Raw genomic sequence first — 18,259 nt, forward strand, 5'->3', positions numbered from 1 at the left:
AAACATGTATTATGTAGTTAATACATAGAAAAAGAGAGGGTCAGTATTTTCCTAACCAATTTAATTTAAAGTAACTAATTCAGATGTATTTGGGACTTTTCTTTCCCAAAAAGATACTGTTTGACTTAAGATTTTTTGTCTTGTTTCCTGGTTTTGAGTTTTCATGATTACCATTTTCAGAGGCAAAGTGGAAATTTCCCATCATTTTCGTGTGATAAAGTTTATCTTAGAAGTTTCATTGAAACTAGTTTTGTATACTGCAAACATTTCAAATATGTACATTTTCCTTTTTTTGTATTGATTATACTTCTTAGTAAAATTTTGTAGACTGAAATTAATTTATAATTATACTGTAATTGGTTGATTATACTTTGATGTTATTATTATAAAGATTATTTTTCTCATTTAGTTCAGTGCTACTAGTAAGTCCAGTTTGATGATATGGGGAACCTGTACTGGAATATAAATTAACATATTGCCTCTTTCTTTGAAATAGTTTTGCTATTAAAAAGTTTTGGATAAATTAAACAGTGGACTTAGGGATGCAGTTAATTCCTTATCTTCTCATGGATCAGTAACAAAGAGTTCAAGGCTGTCGGCTGATTTGTGGATCACACTTTGAGAAGCACTGAACTAATCTAAAAGCAAGCTTTGCAGTTGTTGAAGTGGGAGGAGAAAAGGAAGATATTTCAGTTGGAAAAATAAGGAAATAGAATGGCTTCTTAATAGACAAGTTAGCAAAAAGCAAGATGGCATCTAACCTTACTGAAAAAGGAAAATTACATATATCTCATTGTCTCTCAGTTTAAGAACTAATTTGTAAGAGGCAACTGCATGTGTTGTTATTTACTATTTGCCTGATTGTGTAAATATATTTGAATAGCCAAGTCAGGAAACAAAATATATATTGTTCTTGCTAATAACTTAGAAGACTTTTGACATGTGTACCTTAGTATAACATTGAAATCTAGGCAAACAATAGATACAATTAGATATAATACAAATTAATGTATTTCTTTTTAACCTTATGTCAGATATATCTTAAATATTTAGTATATGAATTCCCTTTAAAACAGTTTAAGAAATTTTTTGGATAAATAAAATTAAAAATGAATGTGCTAGATAAGAGTGTCAGAGTAACTATAATATGTTTACTGCTGAGGTAGTGTTTCTTATTTTAAATATACCTTTGCCTAAAATAATTTATTACAAGTTAAAGCATCCTGATAATGGTATATGAAGCACTGCTGCATTCTGTATAAATAGCATGTTTACTCTGCTTGTTATTACTTCTTTGATTTCTTTGATGCACCTTGTAATATGAACATGCAAATATGGCATAGTAATTTCAAGTACAAAATCATTTTTTAAAAACCGTTGCTGTATTTGATTAATATAGTTATGAAGATAAAAACATTTCTCCACTGCTGATATATTTAGTGCATTTGGGAAATGAAATCACTCTCAAACAAAACAGAAAACTAGTTTACCACTAGTTTGTCTAGTTGAATCAGGAAATAGAGTCATTAAGGAAATAGAGGAGCATAACCAAGCCAGAATGCATATGGAAGGATAATGGATCAGTGACTACAACTGTACCTGTTAAATTCCTTTGCTGTTTTATTCTTAGTTTTCTTAGGAGTTTCATGATATCTTAAGAAAATTTTAGTTATTTTTGTATTGTAATTATTTTAATCAAAAGCATGAATATGAATGTTGCACTGAAAGTTTTATAGCTATCATTAAGCTAAATATTTTCTCCAATTTTAGTTTTTTTTAATCTCCAAAATGAATATGATATACCTTACAATACTTTGATTAGCAGATATGACTTATTTAAAACCTGGCGTGAAAAAAAAAAAAAAAAAAACCTCGCGTGACTAATGGTAGTTATTAGAAATTTATTGTTACTACTTTGTTGTTTTATTCTTGACGATGATAGTGACATTTTGATAAATGAAATATGAAAAGAAAAATTTTATGTAGTAAAACATGGAATTAAATAAAATATTAACTTTATAGAGTTGGTACAAAGTTATTTAATCTTTACTGGAAAGTTGACTAGCCTTTTTGTGGTATTAACAAAATTACCTTCCATCTCTCTGCTTTATAAAATGATGATTATACTTAAATAGTTGAGCCCAAGTCACTGTGACTTCAGATGGTTAGGAAATATTAACAGATGTGTGACAGGCCTTGTATTTTCAGTGGGAGATGTTGGAGGGTATTTTGAGAGTGCTGCTGTTTCCTTTATTCCTTTACATGTTTGGAAATGAAATTTTCTTCATCTGACATTAAAATCCTGGTATATCCTCAGTTCTTTTCTTTTCGTATATAATGTAGTTTGCTGGCACATGCATTTTTAAAATAGAAGTTCTTTCCTGTTTGTGTTTATTTGGAACTGAAGTATAGATAGCTGCAAATAGACTATATCTGAATCATAACCAACAACAAAAAAAATGCTTGACAGCTGTCATTTTTATCCCCAGTTCCTTTTTCTGTTTTTTTTTCATTTTCTGAGAACTAATCTTGAACCATCTCTTTCTTTAACAAATGCTAATATCCCCTTTTAAAAATGATATGTGTCTCCAAGCATTCTATTGACTGTTTCTGGCTAAATCAAGAGAAGGAGAGAATTAGAAACCTAGGAATCAAAAATTTTCTAATCAGGAGGTCTTCCATGAGGAATGAGGTATCATAATGGAGACGACGTGATAGTGTGTAAGAGAACAATTTGACTTTAATTTTCAGTTGATAGTACTCTGGCACTAGTAGCTCTGAAATTTGTAGTATAAAGTACTTTGGGCTCAGTCTTGCTTTAATGTCAACATTTCAAATGAGTTAAGTGGGTAAAAATTTCTTAGGAAATAGAATAAAATTTATAGTGATAGTTACGGAGTTCCAAGGAATTAAGTTTTCCCCATCTCCCAATCATGCATCCCCACACATGCTTCTTTTAAAATATGTGAAATTAAAAAAATAATAACTCAGTCCAGTGTTGTTTTTTAGTAAATTTAGTTAAAAATAAAATTTAAAAAAATATCCCCAGTATTTTGCATGTTACATCTCATCCTTACTCTTTGTCATGTGGTTATTCTTTCTTGATGAAGTCATTAGAGGACAGCTGTGAAACCATCAAAAATTCTATGATGGAGGAGCCAAACATCAATAAGGTACAAAATATCATTCAACTGAAATTAGAAATTGCATTCTTTAACAAGAAAAACAAAGTGTTTGCATTTTAGTTTTGGACTGGACTTTGTTTCCAATGCAATTAAATTACTTTTCCCTCAAATTATTCTTTTTTTAACAAGTTAAATATTGCAATCATAAAAATTGTTTCTGTTTTGTTTTTAAGACAGTGCAGTTTTAAAGGGAATTGAATGTATCCTGTTTTGGCTGCAGATATTTCTGAGTAAATAAAACTAAGTTTCTTAATAAAATGTAATTACAGTAGGTATTATAGAAGTATAGTAGTATTCTGTTTCTGCAAGTATGACTTTTGAAGTTAAAATTCTCTCCTATGATGTAAATTACTTGAAATATATCAAATACTATTATGTAGCCTTTGTTTTACTGGTACCAGTAGGATATAGCACATTGCCTTATGCATAGTAAGTACTCAGAGTACTGGAGTACAGAAAGGATGTGAATTTGTATAATCATAAAATAACTTCCAGATGTTCTGTGATCAAACATTCAAATACAACTTTTAGTAGGTTGGTATTTAATTTATATGTTTCATATTCTTATTTTAAGACAATCTCAACAGAGTAATTTTTAGGGGAATGATTTCTCAAAATATTTTTTTTAAGGCTACTAATTCCCACTTCTTTTTCTTTCCCAAAGGATTCTATGCAATTAATTTAAAAAGACTGATTTGATATAAAGTATATATTGTAACTAAAACTTTGGCAAAGTAAATATATGCTGTCCATACTTAACTTTGGAAATTTCTAATGGCCTTCAGAAGTTTTGAGGGAATGTAATTCAGACTTTTAATCAGTTAACAATATTCTTTGCCTGGGTAATCATTAATTATTATAGTCTATACATTATCATGAATTCTTATCCAAAGACTTTTCTTTTGACAGATTTTATAAAATGTTAATAATCAGAAAGTTGTATTTCTGTAGTCATCAGACTACATCAAAAGGCAGTCATTCTGTTTGGTTAACATCATAACCATTTTTGGCCAGAATTTTCCAAGCCATCTGACAGTTTTATTTTAAACAGGTTGGTTAGGTGTACCTGAGTTAAAGTAACTGCACATATTTATTAAAGTGTAGAGTTTGGTCAACTTTGACATATGTATACACTGGCGAAGCCATCATCACAATCAAGATAATGAATATATCCATCAACCTCAAAACATTAATTCCTTCCTTGCTTCTTCCTTCCTACCTTTGCCCTCTTTCCCTCAGGCAACTACCAATTTGCTTCCTGATATTACTGGTTAGTTTGCATTTTCTTGAATTTTATGTAAATAGAATCATACAATATGTCTTTTCCCTGTGTCCTTTCTCTTAGCATAATTATTTTGAGATTCTTCCATATTGTATATTTCAGTAGTTCATTTCTTTTTATCACTGAATTATATTAATTGTATGGCTATACCACAGTTTGTCCATTTATCTGTTGATGAACACTTGAGCTGTTACCATTTTGGGGCTATTTTAAATAAGACTACTTATCATATTCATGCACAAGTTTCTTTGTATGGGCATATGCTTTCATTTCTCTTGTGTAGGTGCCTAGGAATGGAACGGCTGCATCATAGTGTAGGTGTATGGTTAACTTTTTAAGTAACTGCTTAAGTATTTTCCATTGTACCATTTTACATTCTCAGCGACAGTACATGAAATCAGTTGCTTAACATTCTCACCAACACTTAGTATGGTCAGCCTTTTTATTGTAGCCATTCTAGTAGATGTGTAATGGTAGTTTTTTATGGATTTAATTTGCATTAAGCATCTTAATCATGTGCTTATTTGCCATTTGTGTAACTTTTTGGTTGAAGCGTCTTTTCAGATGTTGTGTCTGTTTTTTGTAGGGTTGTATGTTTTCTTAGTTGAGTTTCAACAGTTCCTTATGTATTTTAAATACAAATCAGATATGTGATTTTAAAATATTTCCTCTTAGTTCTTTTTTTTTTTTTTTTTGCGGTACGCGGGCCTCTCACTGCTGCGGCCTCTCCCGTTGTGGAGCACAGGCTCCGGACGCGCAGGCTCAGCGGCCATGGCTCACGGGCCCAGCCGCTCTGCGGCACGTGGGATCTTCCTGGACCGGGGCACGAACCCGCGTCCCCTGCATCGGCGGGCGGACTCTCAACCACTGCGCCACCAGGGAAGCCCCTACAAGTTCTTTTAAACTGCAGAAGTTCTTAATTGATACATTGGACCTCATCAAAATTTGTTCTGTGTATGGATTTTCTTTCTATAAGAATTTTGCCTAACCTAACATCACAAAGATTTTCTCCTGCTTCGTTGATGTTTTATAGTCATAGTTAGGCCTATGACCCAGTTTCAGTTAATTTTTTTAATATGGTGTGAAGTATGTATTGTAGTTACTTTTAAAAAAAAATCTGTGTATCAGTTGTCCCACCACTTTGATTATCCTTTCCTCCACTGCATTGCCTTTCTCTCTTTTAAAAGTCAGTTGACATATATCTGGAAGTTTATTTCTGGACTCTATTTTGGACCATTGATCTATTTGTTTATCTTTATGCTAATACCCTACTATCTTACTGCACTGACTAGAACTTCCAGTCTAGTATTGAATAGAAATGGTGAAAACAGACAGACATTTTTATCTTGTTCCTGATCTTGGGGGGAAAACATGTAGTTTGTCATCAAGTATGATGTTATCTGTAAGGTTTTTGTAGATGCCCTTCATAAGATTGAAGAAGTTTCTTTCTTTTTTCAGGTTGTTGGGAGTTTTTAATCAGGCATGGATGTTGGAATTTGTCTAATGCTTTTTTTTTTTCCTCCTGTTGAGATGATTATATGGTTTTTCTGCTTTTAGTCTGTTAATATGGCTAAATAGATTGATGGCTTTGTTTGATGTTAAATCAACTTTGCATTCCCAGGGTAAGAGCCATATGGTCATGATGTGTTATACTTTTTATATATTATTAGATTTGATCTGTTAAAATTTTTGTTAAGAATTTTTGTAACTATGTTTACGAAAGATACTGGTTTTTAGTTTCTTTTAATGTTTTTGGGTTTTTTTGTTTATCTTTTTCGTGTGTGTGTGTGTGTTTGTGTGTGTGTGTGTGTTTTGCTTTTTTTTTTTTTTTTTAACAAATGCTGGCCTCACAGCGTGAGTTAGAAAATGTTCTCTCTTTTTTAATTGTTTGGAAGAATTTGTGTAGAATCAGAATTATTTCTTTTTTTCTTTAACAGATATAGGGCAGTTCAGGTTTTCTGTTTCTTCTTGAGTGAGCTTTTGTTGTCCATACCTTTCAAGAAATTTGTCTGCTTCATTTCCGTTGTCATATTTATTGGTGTAAAGTTATGCATAATATTCCCTTATCCTTTTAATACACAGTACAATCTATGGTGATATTACCTCTTATTTCTCTGCTATAATCTTGAAAACAAAATTATTTCTTAATATTTATATTTTCTAATATTTTGGGTATTGGTGTCATTTTATATTCATCTGACTTCTTCCCATTTCCTTCTAGTATGCTTTTGATAGTCTTTAGATCTTATCTTCATGTTTGTTTTATTATATCATTAGAGTAGTGCTGAAGTACTCCAGGCACACAGCTTTATATTGTAGAAAGTCTTAGTAACTGAAAACAAGCAATGAGACCTGGAGTACAGCTTCTCTATAGACCTGTTCAGTGACACTGAGCTCATTCCACCCTTGAAGTCTTATTTACTAATAATGTAAAATGAGAGTTGAAAGTTTTAAACATGCTGCTGCTTTAATTGAAATAGTAGTAGAATCCTGGAGTTAGTCTGTAAGTACTTTTCCCTTCTTCACTCCTAAGGGAAGCTTTGTGGAACCCAGACACTATTCAGATCAGTTTCCACATAAAATTTCTTTTTTAAAAAATTGTAGTAAAATATATGTATAAAATTTATCAGTTTAATCATTTTAAGTATACAGTTCAGTGACATTAAGTACATTCACATGGTTTTGCAACCATCACTACCATCCATCCCCAGAACTTCTTCATCTCCCTACACTGAAACTCTTTACCCATTAAACAGTAGTTCTCTATTTCTGCCACTCCTCTCCCCAGCCCCAGCCAATTACCATTTTACTTTCTGTCTATGAATTTTACTTCCCTAGGTACCTATATAAGTGGAACTGTACAATATGTGTACTTTTGTGACTGGCTTATTTCATTTAGTATAACACCTTCAAGGTTCATTCATTTTGTAACATGTTTCAGAATTTTCTTTCTCTTCAAGTTTAAATAATATTCCATTATGTATATATAGCATTTCATTTATCCATTCAGCTATTAATGGGCATTTGGGTTGTATCAATCTTTTGACTATTGTGGGTAGTACTGCTATGAACATTGGTATACAAATATCTCTTCCAGTCTCTGCTTTCAGTTCTTTGTGTATTTACCTTGAAGTGGAATTGCTGGATCATACGGTAATTCTTTGTTTACATTTTTTAATTTTTGAATTTTATTTATTTTTTTATACAGCAGGTTCTTATTAGTCATCAATTTTATTTATTTATTTATTTTTGTTTTGTTTTGTTTTGCGGTACGTGGGCCTCTCACTGGTGTGGCCTCTCCCGTTGCGGAGCACAGGCTCCAGACGTGCAGGCTCAGCGGCCATGGCTCACGGGCCCAGCAGCTCTGCAGCATGTGGGATCCTCCCAGACAGGGGCACGAACCCGTGTCCCCTGCATCGGCAGGCGGACTCTCAACCACTGCGCCACCAAGGAAGCCCTGGTCATCAATTTTATACACATCAGTGTATACATGTCAACCCCAATCGTCCTGTTTACTTTTTTTATCCGCTTAATCTCATAAAAACTCCTTTAGCATTCATATTTGGAGTTTTTTTCCCTCATTTATCCAGCCCAATCACATTTTATAAGCATGACTTGAAACCTTATATTAAGAAGACCTTTAAGACCATATTCATTGTGTTTTTTTTGTTAACATCTTTATTGGAGTATAATTGCTCTACAGTGGTGTGTTAGTTTCTGCTGTACAACAAAGTGAATCAGCTATACACACACACACATATCCCGACATCTCCCCCCGCCTGTGTCGCCCTCCCTCCCCATCCCACCCCCGCAGGTGGCCAAAAATCACCGAGCTGATCTTCCTGTGCTATGTGGCTGCTTCCCATTAGCTATCTGTTTTACATTTGGTAGTGTATAGATGTCCATGCCACTCTCTCACTTTGTGCCAGCTTACCCTTCCCCCTCCCCGTATCCTCAAGTCCATTCTCTAGTAGGTCTGCGTCTTTATTCCTGTCTTGCCCCTAGGTTCTTCATGACTATTTTCTGTTTGTTTGTTTTAGATTCCATATATATTTGTTAGCATACAGTATTTGTTTTTCTCTTTCTGACTTACTTCACTCTGTATGACAGACTCCGGGTTCATCCACCTCACTATACAAATAACTCAGTTTCGTTTCCTTTTATGGCTGAGTAATATTCCATTGTATATATGTGTCACATCTTCTTTATCCATTCATCTGTTGATGGGCACTTAGGTTGCTTCCATATCCCGGCTATTGTAAATAGCACTGCAGTGAACATGGTGGTACATGACTCTTTTTGAATTATGGTTTTCTCGGGGTATATGCCCAGTAGTGGGATAGCTGGATCGTACAGTAGTTCTATTTTTAGTTTTTTAAAGAACCTCCATACTGTTCTCCATAGTGGCTGTATCAGTTTACATTCCCACCAACAGCACAAGAAGGTTCCCTTTTTTCCACACCCTCTCCAGCATTTATTGTTTGTAGATTTTTTGATAATGGCCATTCTGACCGGTGTGAGATGATATCTCATTGTAGTTTTGATTTGCGTTTCTCTAATGATTAGTGATGTTGAGCATACTTTCATATGTTTGTTGGCAATCTCTGTATCTTCTTTGGAGAAATGTATATTTAGGTCTTCTACCAATTTTTGGATTGGGTTGTTTGTTTTTTTAATATTGAGCTGCATGAGCTGCTTGCAAATTTTGGAGATTAATCCTTTGTTAGTTGCTTCATTTGCAAATATTGTCTCCGATTCTGAGTGTTGTCTTTTCATCTTGTTTATGGTTTCCTTTGCTATGCAAAAGCTTTTAAGTTTCATTAGGTCCCATTTGTCTATTTTTGTTTTTATTTTCATTTCTCTAGGAGGTGGGTCAAAAAAGATCTTGCTGTGATGTATGTCATAGAGTGTTCTGCCTATATTTTCCTCTAAGAGTTTGATAGTGTCTGGCCTTACATTTAGGTCTTTAATCAATTTGGAGTTGATTTTTGTGTATGGTGTTAGGGAGTGTTCTAATTTCATTCTTTTACATGTAGCTATCCAGTTTTCCCAGCACCACTTATTGAAGAGGCTGTCTTTTCCCCACTATATATTCTTGCCTCCTTTATCAAAGATAAGGTGACCTTATGTGCATGGGTTTATCTCTGGGCTTTCTATCCTGTTCCATTGATCTATATTTCTGTTTTTGTGACAGTACCATATTGCCTTGATTACTGTAGCTTTGTAGTATAGTCTGAAGTCTGGGAGCCTGGTTCCTCCAGCTCAGTTTTTCTTTCTCAAGATTGCTTTTCCTATTCGGGGTCTTTTGTGTTTCCACACAAATTGTGAAATTTTTTGCTCTAGTTCTGTGAAAAATGCCAGTGGCAGTTTGATAGGGATTGCATTGAATCTTTAGATCGCTTTGGGTAGTATAGTCATTTTCACAACATTGATTCTTCCAATCTGAGAACATGGTATATCTCTCCAACTGTTTCTATCATCTTTAATTTCTTTCATCAGTGTCTTATAGTTTTCTGCATACAAGTCTTTTGTCTCCTTAGGTAGGTTTATTCCTAGATATTTTATTCTTTTTGTAGCAGTGGTAAATGGGATTGTTTTCTTAATTACACTTTCAGATTTTTCATCATTAGTGTATAGGGATGCAAGAGATTTCTGTGCATTAATTTTGTAACCTACTTTACCAAATTCATTGATTAGCTCTAGTAGTTTTCTGGTAGCATCTTTAGGATTCTCTATGTATAGTATCATGTCATCTGCAAACAGTGACAGCTTTACTTCTTCTTTTCCTATTTGGATTCCTTTTATTTCTTTTTCTTCTCTGATTGCTGTGGCTAAAACTTCCAAAACTGTGTTGAATAATAGTGGTGAGAGTGGGCAACCTTGTCTTGTTCCTGATCTTAGTGAAAATGGTTTCAGTGTTTGACCATTGAGGACAATGTTGTCTGTGGATTTGCCATATATGGCCTTTATTATGTTGAGGTAAGTTCTCTCTATGCCTGCTTTTTGGAGGGTTTTTATCATAAATGGGTGTTGAATTTTGTCAAAAGCTTTCACTGCATCTATTGAGATGATCATATGGTTTTTCTCCTTCAATTTGTTAATATGGTATCCTTCAATTTGTTAATATGGTGTATCACATTGATTGATTTGCATATATTGAAGATTCCTTGAATTCTTGGGATAAACCCCACTTGATCATGGTGTATGATCCTTTTAATGTGCTGTTGATTCTGTTAGCTAATATTTTGTTGAGGATTTTTGCATCTATGTTCATCAGTGATATTGGCCTATACTTTTCTTTCTTTGTGACATCTTTTTCTGGTTTTGGTATCAGGGTAATGGTGGCCTCGTAGAATGAGTTTGGGAATGTTCCTCCCTCTGCTATATTTTGGAAGAGTTTGAGAAGGATAGTTGTTAGCTCTTCTCTAAGTGTTTGATAGAATTTGCCTATGAAGCCATGTTTTCCTGGGCTTTTGTTTGTTGGAAGATTTTTAATCACATTTTCAGTTTTAGTGCTTATGATTGGTCTGTTCATTTTTTCTATTTCTTCCTGGTTCAGTCTCGGAGGGTTAAGCATTTCTAAGAATTTGTCCATTTCTTCCAAGTTGTATATTTTCTTGGCCTATAGTTGCTTGTAGTAACTCTTATGATCCTTTGTATTTCTGCAGTATCTGTTGTTACTTCTCCTTTTTCATTTCTAATTCTATTGATTCTAGTCTTCTCCCTTTTTTTCTTGATGAGTCTGGCTAATGGTTTATCAATTTTGTTTATGTTCTCAAAGAACCAGCTTTTAGTTTTATTGATCGTTGCTATCGTTTCCTTTATTTCTTTTTCATTTATTTCTGATCTGATCTTTATGATTTCTTTCCTTCTGCTAACTTTGGGGGTTTTTGTTCTTCTTTCTCTAATTCCTTTAGGTGTAAGGTTAGGTTGTTTATTTGAGATGTTTCTTGTTTCTTAAGGTAGGATTGTATTGGTATAAACTTCCCACTTAGAACTGCTTTTGCTACATCCCATAGGTTTTGGGTTGTCGTGTTTTCATTGTCCTTTGTTTCTAGGTATTTTTTGATTTCCTCTTTGATTTCTTCAGTGATCACTTCGTTATTAAGTAGTGTATTGTTTAACCTCCATGTGTTTCTGTTTTTTACAGATCTTTTCCTGTAATTGATATCTAGTCTCATTGCATTGTGGTCAGAAAAGATACTTGATACAATTTCAATTTTCTTAAATATACCAAGGCTTGATTTGTGACCATAGATATGATCTATTCTGGAGAATGTTCTATGAGCACTTGAGAAGAAAGTATATTCTGTTGTTTTTGGATGGAATGTCCTATAAATATCAATTAAGTCCATCTTGTTTAATGTAGCATTTAAAGCTTGTGTTTCCTTTTTTTTTGTGGTACACGGGCCTCTCACCGCTGTGGCCTCTCCTGTTGTGGAGCACAGGCTCTGGGCGTGCAGGCTTAGCAGCCATGGGTCACGGACCTAGCCGCTCCACGGCATGTGGGATCTTCCTGGACCAGGGCACGAACCCATGTCCCCTGCATCGGCAGGCAGACTCTTAACCACTGCGCCACCAGGGAAGCCCTGTGTTTACTTATTTATTTTCATTTTGGATGATCTGTCCATTGGTGAAAGTGGGGTGTTAAAGTCCCCTACTATGATTGTGTTACTGTCGATTTCCCCTTTTATGGCTGTTAGTATTTGCCTTATGTATTGAGGTGCTTCTATGGCTGTTAGTATTTGCCTTATGTATTGAGGTGCTTCTATGTTGGGTGCATAAATATTTACAATTGTTATATCTTCTTCATGGATCAATCCCTTGATTATTATGTAGCATCCTTCTTTGTGTCTTGTAATAGTCTTTATTTTAAAGTCTATTTTGTCTGATATGAGAATTGCTACTCCAGCTTTCTTCTGATTTCTATTTGCATGGAATATCTTTTTCCATCCCCTCACTTTCAGTATGTATGTGTCCCTAGGTCTGAAGTGGGTCTCTTGTAGATAGCATATATACGGGTCTTGTTTTTGTATCCATTCAGCCAGTTTGTTTCTTTTGGTGGGAGCATTTAATTCATTTACATTTAAGGTAATTATCGATATGTATGTTCCTATTCCCATTTTCTTACTTGTTTTGGGTTTGTTATTGTAGCTGTTTTCCTCCTCTTGTGTTTCCTGCCTAGAGAATTTCCTTTAGCATTTGTTGTACAGCTGGTTTGGTAGTGCTGAATTCTCTCAGCTTTTGCTTGTCTGTAAAGGTTTTAATTTCTCTATGAAATCTGAATGAGATCCTTGCTGGGTAGAGTAATCTTGGTTGTAGGTTTTTCCCCTTCATCACTTTAAATATGTCCTGCCACTCCCTTCTGGCTTTCAGAGTTTCTGCTGAAAGATCAGCTGTTAACCTTGTGGGGATTCCCTTGTGTGTCATTTGTTGTTTTTCCCTTGCTGCTTTTAATGTTTTTCCTTTGTATATAATTTTTGATAGCTTGATTAATATGTGTCTTGGTGTGTTTCTCCTTGGATTTATGCTGTATGGGACTCTCTGTGCTTCCTGGACTTGATTAACTATTTCCTTTCCCATATTAGGGAAGTTTTCAATTATAATCTCTTCAAATATTTTCTCAGTCTCTTTCATTTTCTTTTCTTCTTCTGGGACCCCTATAATTCGAATGTTGGTGCATTTAATGTTGTCCCAGAGGTCTCTGAGACTGTCCTCAATTCTTTTCATTCTTTTTTCTTTATTCTGCTCTGCAGTAGTTATTTCCACTATTTTATCTTCCAGGTCACTCATCTATTCTTCTGCCTCAGTTATTCTGCTATTGATCCATTCAAGAGAATTTTTAATTTCATTTATTGTGTTGTTCATCGTTTTGTTTGCTCTTTAGTTCTTCTAGGTCCTTGTTAAACATTTCTTATATTTTCTCCATCTACTTCCAAGATTTTGGATCATCTTTACTATCATTATTCTGAATTCTTTTTCAGGTAGACTGCCTATTTCCTCTTCATTTGTTAGGCTTGGTGCGTTTTTACCTTCCTCCTTCATCTGCTGTGTCTTTCTCTGTCTTCTCATTTTGCTTAGCTTATTGTGTTTGGGTTCGCCTTTTTGCAGGCTGCAGGTTCGTAGTTCCCATTGTTTTTGGTGTTTGCCCCCAGTGGCTAAGGTTGGTTCAGTGGGTTGTGTAGGCTTCCTGGTGAAGGGGAGTGATGCCTGTGTTCTGGTAGATGACACTGGATCTTGTCTTTCTGGTGGGCAGGTCCATGTCTGGTGGTGTGTTTTGGGGTGTCTGTCTCCTCATTATGATTTTAGGCAGCCTCTCTGGTAATGGGTTGTGTTGTGTTCCTGTGCTGTTAGTTGTTTGGCATAGGGTGTCCAGCACTGTAGTTTACTGATCGTTGAGTGGAGCTGGGTCTCAGTGTTGAGATGGAGATCTCTGGGAGATTTTTCTGTTTGATAATACGTGGAGCTGTGAGGTCTCTTGCGGACCAGTGTCCTGAAGTTGGCTCTCTTACCTCAGAGGCACAGCCCTGATGCCCGGCTGGAGCACCTAGAGCCTGTCATCCAAATGGCTCAGAATAAAAGTGAGAAAAAAAAGAAAGAAGAGAAAATAAAATAAAGCTTGTAAAATACAAAATAATTATTTAAAAATATTTTTAAAGGCAGTAAGAAAAAGAAAGAAGAGAGCAATGAAACCAAAAAAACAAATCCACTAATGATAAGAAGCGCTAAGATGTATACTAAAAAAAATAAATAAATAAATAAACAGACTGAACCCTAGGACAAATGGTAAAAACAAAGCTATACAGACAAAATCATAAACAGAAGCATACACATACACTATCACAAAAAGAGAAAAAGGGAAAAAAATATATATATTGTTTCTCCCAAAGTCCGTCTCCTCAATTTGGAATGATTCGTTGTCTATTCAGGTGTTTCACAGATGCAGGGTACATCAAGTTGATTGTGGAGATTTAATCCACTGCTCCTGAGGCTGCTGGGAGAAATTTCCCTTTCTCTTCTTTGTTCTCACAGTTCCTGGGGTTCAGCTTTGGATATGGCCTCACCTCTGTGTGTAGGTTGCCTGAGGGCGTCTGTTCTTCGCTCAGACAGGACGGGGTTAAGGGAGCAGCTGATTCGAGGGCTCTGGTTTACTCAGGCTGGGGGGAGGAAATGGTACGGAGTGCAGGACGAGCCTGCAGCAGCAGAGGCCAGCGTGAAGTTGCAGCAGCCTGAGGTACGCCATGTGTTCTCCTGGGGATGTTGTCTCTGGATCACGGGACCCTGGCAGTGGCGGGCTGCACAGGCTCCCAGGAGGGGAGGTGTGGATAGTGACCTGTGCTTGCACACACACTTCTTGGTGGCAGCAGCAGCAGCCTTAGTGCCCATGCCCATCTCTGGGGTCTGTGCTGATAACCGTGGCTCACGCCCGTCTCTGGAGCTCCTTTAAGAGGAGTTCTTAATCTCCTCTCCTCGCACCAGGAATCAAAGAGGCAAGATAAGGTCTCTTGCCTCTTCGGCAGCTCCAGACTTTTTGCTGGACTCCCTCCTGGCTAGCTGTGGTGCACTAGCCCCTCCATGCTGTCTTCACGCAGCCAACCCCAGTCCTCTTCCTCGGATCTGACCTTCGAAGCCGGAGCCTCAGCTCCCAGACCCCATCGGTTCTGGCAGGTGAGCAGACAAGCCTCTCGGGCTGGTGAGTGCTGGTTGGCACCGATCCTCTGTGTGGGAATCTCCGCTTTGCCCTCTGCACCCCTGTGGCTGTGCTCTCCTCCGTGGCTCCAAAGCTTCCCCCCTCCTCCCCCTGCAGTCTCCGCCCGCGAAGGGGCTTCCTAGTGTGTGGAAACCTTTCCTCCTTCACAGCTCCCTCCCACTGGTGCAGGTCCTGTCCCTATTCTTTTGTCTCTGTTTTTTCTTTTTTCTTTTGCCCTACCCAGGTACGTGGGGAGTTTCTTGCCTTTTGGGAGGTCTGAGGTCTTCTGCCAGCATTCAGTAGGTGTTTTGTAGGAGTTGTTCCACATGTAGATGTATTTCTGATGGATTTGTGGGGAGGAAGGTGATGTCCACGTCTTACTCCTCTGCCATCTTGAAGCTCCTCTCCCCACTGATTTTTTTTACTCTGATTTTATGTCATATGATTTTCAGTGTTTGTAGCACATGTGAGTTATGTATTTTTATTTACCTGTATCATGTCTCCAGTTCCTTTCTTTCCCAGCTTAGAGTCCATGATTTATCACTATGATCAATCCCTTGCAAACCTCAACTTTTTTGCCCTGTTCTCTCTGCACTGTACTTGCCTTGAAAATTCCCAAACCTGTTTAAACCTAGCTCTCTGTCTACTCTGTGTCTGCACCCAAATAGCTGAACATGGATGAAGAAAACGCACAAGCCATGGGGGCTTGCCTTATTTAAAATTTATAGCCACAATCCCAAGTTAAACTATTCCACCATCATAATTATTTCCTCATTCTCTTTTCCATTCTCCCCACTTTTTCCTTCTTACCTCAAACTTCCAATATTTCCTTACTACTTTTTATGAATGATCTTGTTTTGCTGTCAAAATAAGTACAGTCAGCAGAGATTTAGCCCACCATATTGTCCCACCACCAAATCTAACTTCTGCTCTCTGTACAGATGTTTTGTTCTGCCTTCTCACAGTAGATGTCACTGTCACTCTTTTATCCAAAGCCAGATCTTCCACCTGTGCACTGATCCTGTCTGCTCTTACCTCCCCAAGGATTTTGCTTCAGTATTTATTCCTCATCTCACCTCAATGATAAATTTTTATCTCTCTTAAATTATTCTCCTTAACATAAGCAAATATATTTTATTGTCTTACTTTAAAATGAAAACCAAAATATCTGCCTTTGAGAATCTATTTCCTTATTTCTCTGAGCCTTTACCTAGGAAAATTCAATTACAGAGTTGCCTGTAAAGTCATTCAAGAAGACTTAAAGAGTAGTATTGCAAATACCATGTAGGAACTGCCCAGCTTCAGAAATAAAACATTATCAACTCAGTTGAATGCCCCTGTGAACCTTCCCCAGTGGACTTCCTTCCCTGTTCACCAGATGTCACGTTTCTCTAACCTAGTTAAGTATTATCTCCAGCCCTCTCCACTGAGATTGTCCTAGTGTATGACTACACTAGTTTTCAGTAGTCAATTCTCTGTCTTTTTAAATTCAACTTTCCAGTATTCTATGGTAGTGTTGATCCCAGCTACTTTTTTGAAACTCTTATTTCACTTGGTTCCCATAACATCATCTTTGATTATTAAGTTCATAGTTGGAGAATGTTTCTTGTTCTTTCAGGTTATTCAGTGTCAGTATTTAACTTTCCCCGTGCTGTTTCCCACTCCTGAAATGACCAGTCTTTTTTTTCCTATCTTTGGAATGTTGGGTGCTCCAGGACTTAGTTCTCTAACCTTTTCTCTTTATATCTCTACTTTCTCTTTGGGTCATCTGATGGCTTAAATATCATCCATTGGCTGATAATTCTTAATTCTTTCCAGCCCTGCTCATTTCATGAAGTCCAGACTTGCATATATAATCTAGTAGTTATCTCCCCCTCAATGTCAAAACAGAATTTTCTATCTTCCCCTAATCCCAACCTCAACCTATTCTTTCCTTCACTTTTGTCTCCGTATCATTTTTTGAGAACAGTCTGAAAACTGGGAGTCACCCTTGCTTCCTCTCTTTTACTCACTACTGTAGTCTCAGCCCATTGGCAAAATTTACCCTAATGCTAACCACTTAATCTACCACCATTCCTACTCCCCTAATCAAATACACCACTGCCTCTTACTTTAGCTACGGTAGTTGCCTCTTCCCTAGTTTCCTGGCATCCAGTCTCATGCCCTTTATGCCACAACATCCAGAATTATCAAAACCCTCCAGTGGTTTTCTAACCTTAAAATAAAATCTGAATTCTTTATTGTGGCTTTTAAGGCCCTGTGCAAACTAAACTCTGCCTACTTCTCCAAATTCATCTCCTACAACTTACGATTATTCTTAAAATTAAATATGCATGAACTCTTGATGCCAAACAGCATTCCTCCTACCCCACCCCACCCTCTTTAATTGGTTCTCATGCAGGTCTTCTTGGAACTGCACTATTAAGAAACAGTGTTTTAGTAAATCTAGATAATGAAAGGACAGGAATGTATTCCCACACTGAAGAAGCTTTTTTGAAGTTCATGCTTTCCTCTCCATGAGTGTAAAGCTTGAAGAAGTGCTGCTGGTGAAACTGAAATTTTCCACCCACCCATTCATTACCAGCAAATAGCATATCCCTCTGTACCATGGAAATATCATTTGTTTTTATTTCCAATTTCTTCAAAACCCAGTAGTGGACACTTAGTGTACTTTAGATACCAGGCAGATAGGTGGTTAAGTTGGGATTTTGGTCATGAAATTACAGAATTTGACTTAGACATTCTTACTGGATGATGGGCCTCAACCAGAACTAAGACTTTATTTAAAAAAGAAGTTGACCCTCAAATCAACCAAAATGCTGGTATGAGCAGTGAAATTCTTTCATGTTTGTTATCCAGTTGCATTTAAGATTAGAGTATATTTGACATCTTTACATCCAGTGACTATGAGTTTTGATTGCATATGGTTATTTTGGTTTGATTATATTATGTCTCTTTCAACTTTGCAAATGAACTGTCATCTTAGTTGCCATTTTTAAAAATGCTGCTCACCCTACTCAGTTCTGTGGTCAGACAATGGATGGGGATTGGTGATATTTTATCTAAATTTTCCAGGAAGCAAATTTGTTTTCTGATTTCAAA

At 36.3% G+C, this 18,259-nt stretch overlaps 1 protein-coding gene across 4 annotated transcripts in view; it reads left to right on the forward strand.

The window, feature by feature from the left end:
- DMXL1 (Dmx like 1) overlaps positions 1 to 18,259 on the forward strand; it is a 131,046-nt gene that overhangs the window by 82,108 nt on the left and 30,679 nt on the right. For 2 of the 4 annotated variants that reach the window (XM_059063248.2, XM_059063250.2), the window contains one exon: positions 3,111 to 3,173. The exons of the other annotated variants lie outside the window; for them this stretch is intronic. In XM_059063248.2, the coding sequence (XP_058919231.1) occupies positions 3,111 to 3,173 (63 nt within the window). The remainder of the gene's footprint in view (positions 1 to 3,110; positions 3,174 to 18,259) is intronic. 4 annotated transcript variants of the gene reach the window in all.

This window comes from Kogia breviceps, chromosome 4, assembly GCF_026419965.1.
Source record: "Kogia breviceps isolate mKogBre1 chromosome 4, mKogBre1 haplotype 1, whole genome shotgun sequence".
Lineage (NCBI taxonomy): Eukaryota > Metazoa > Chordata > Mammalia > Artiodactyla > Physeteridae > Kogia > Kogia breviceps.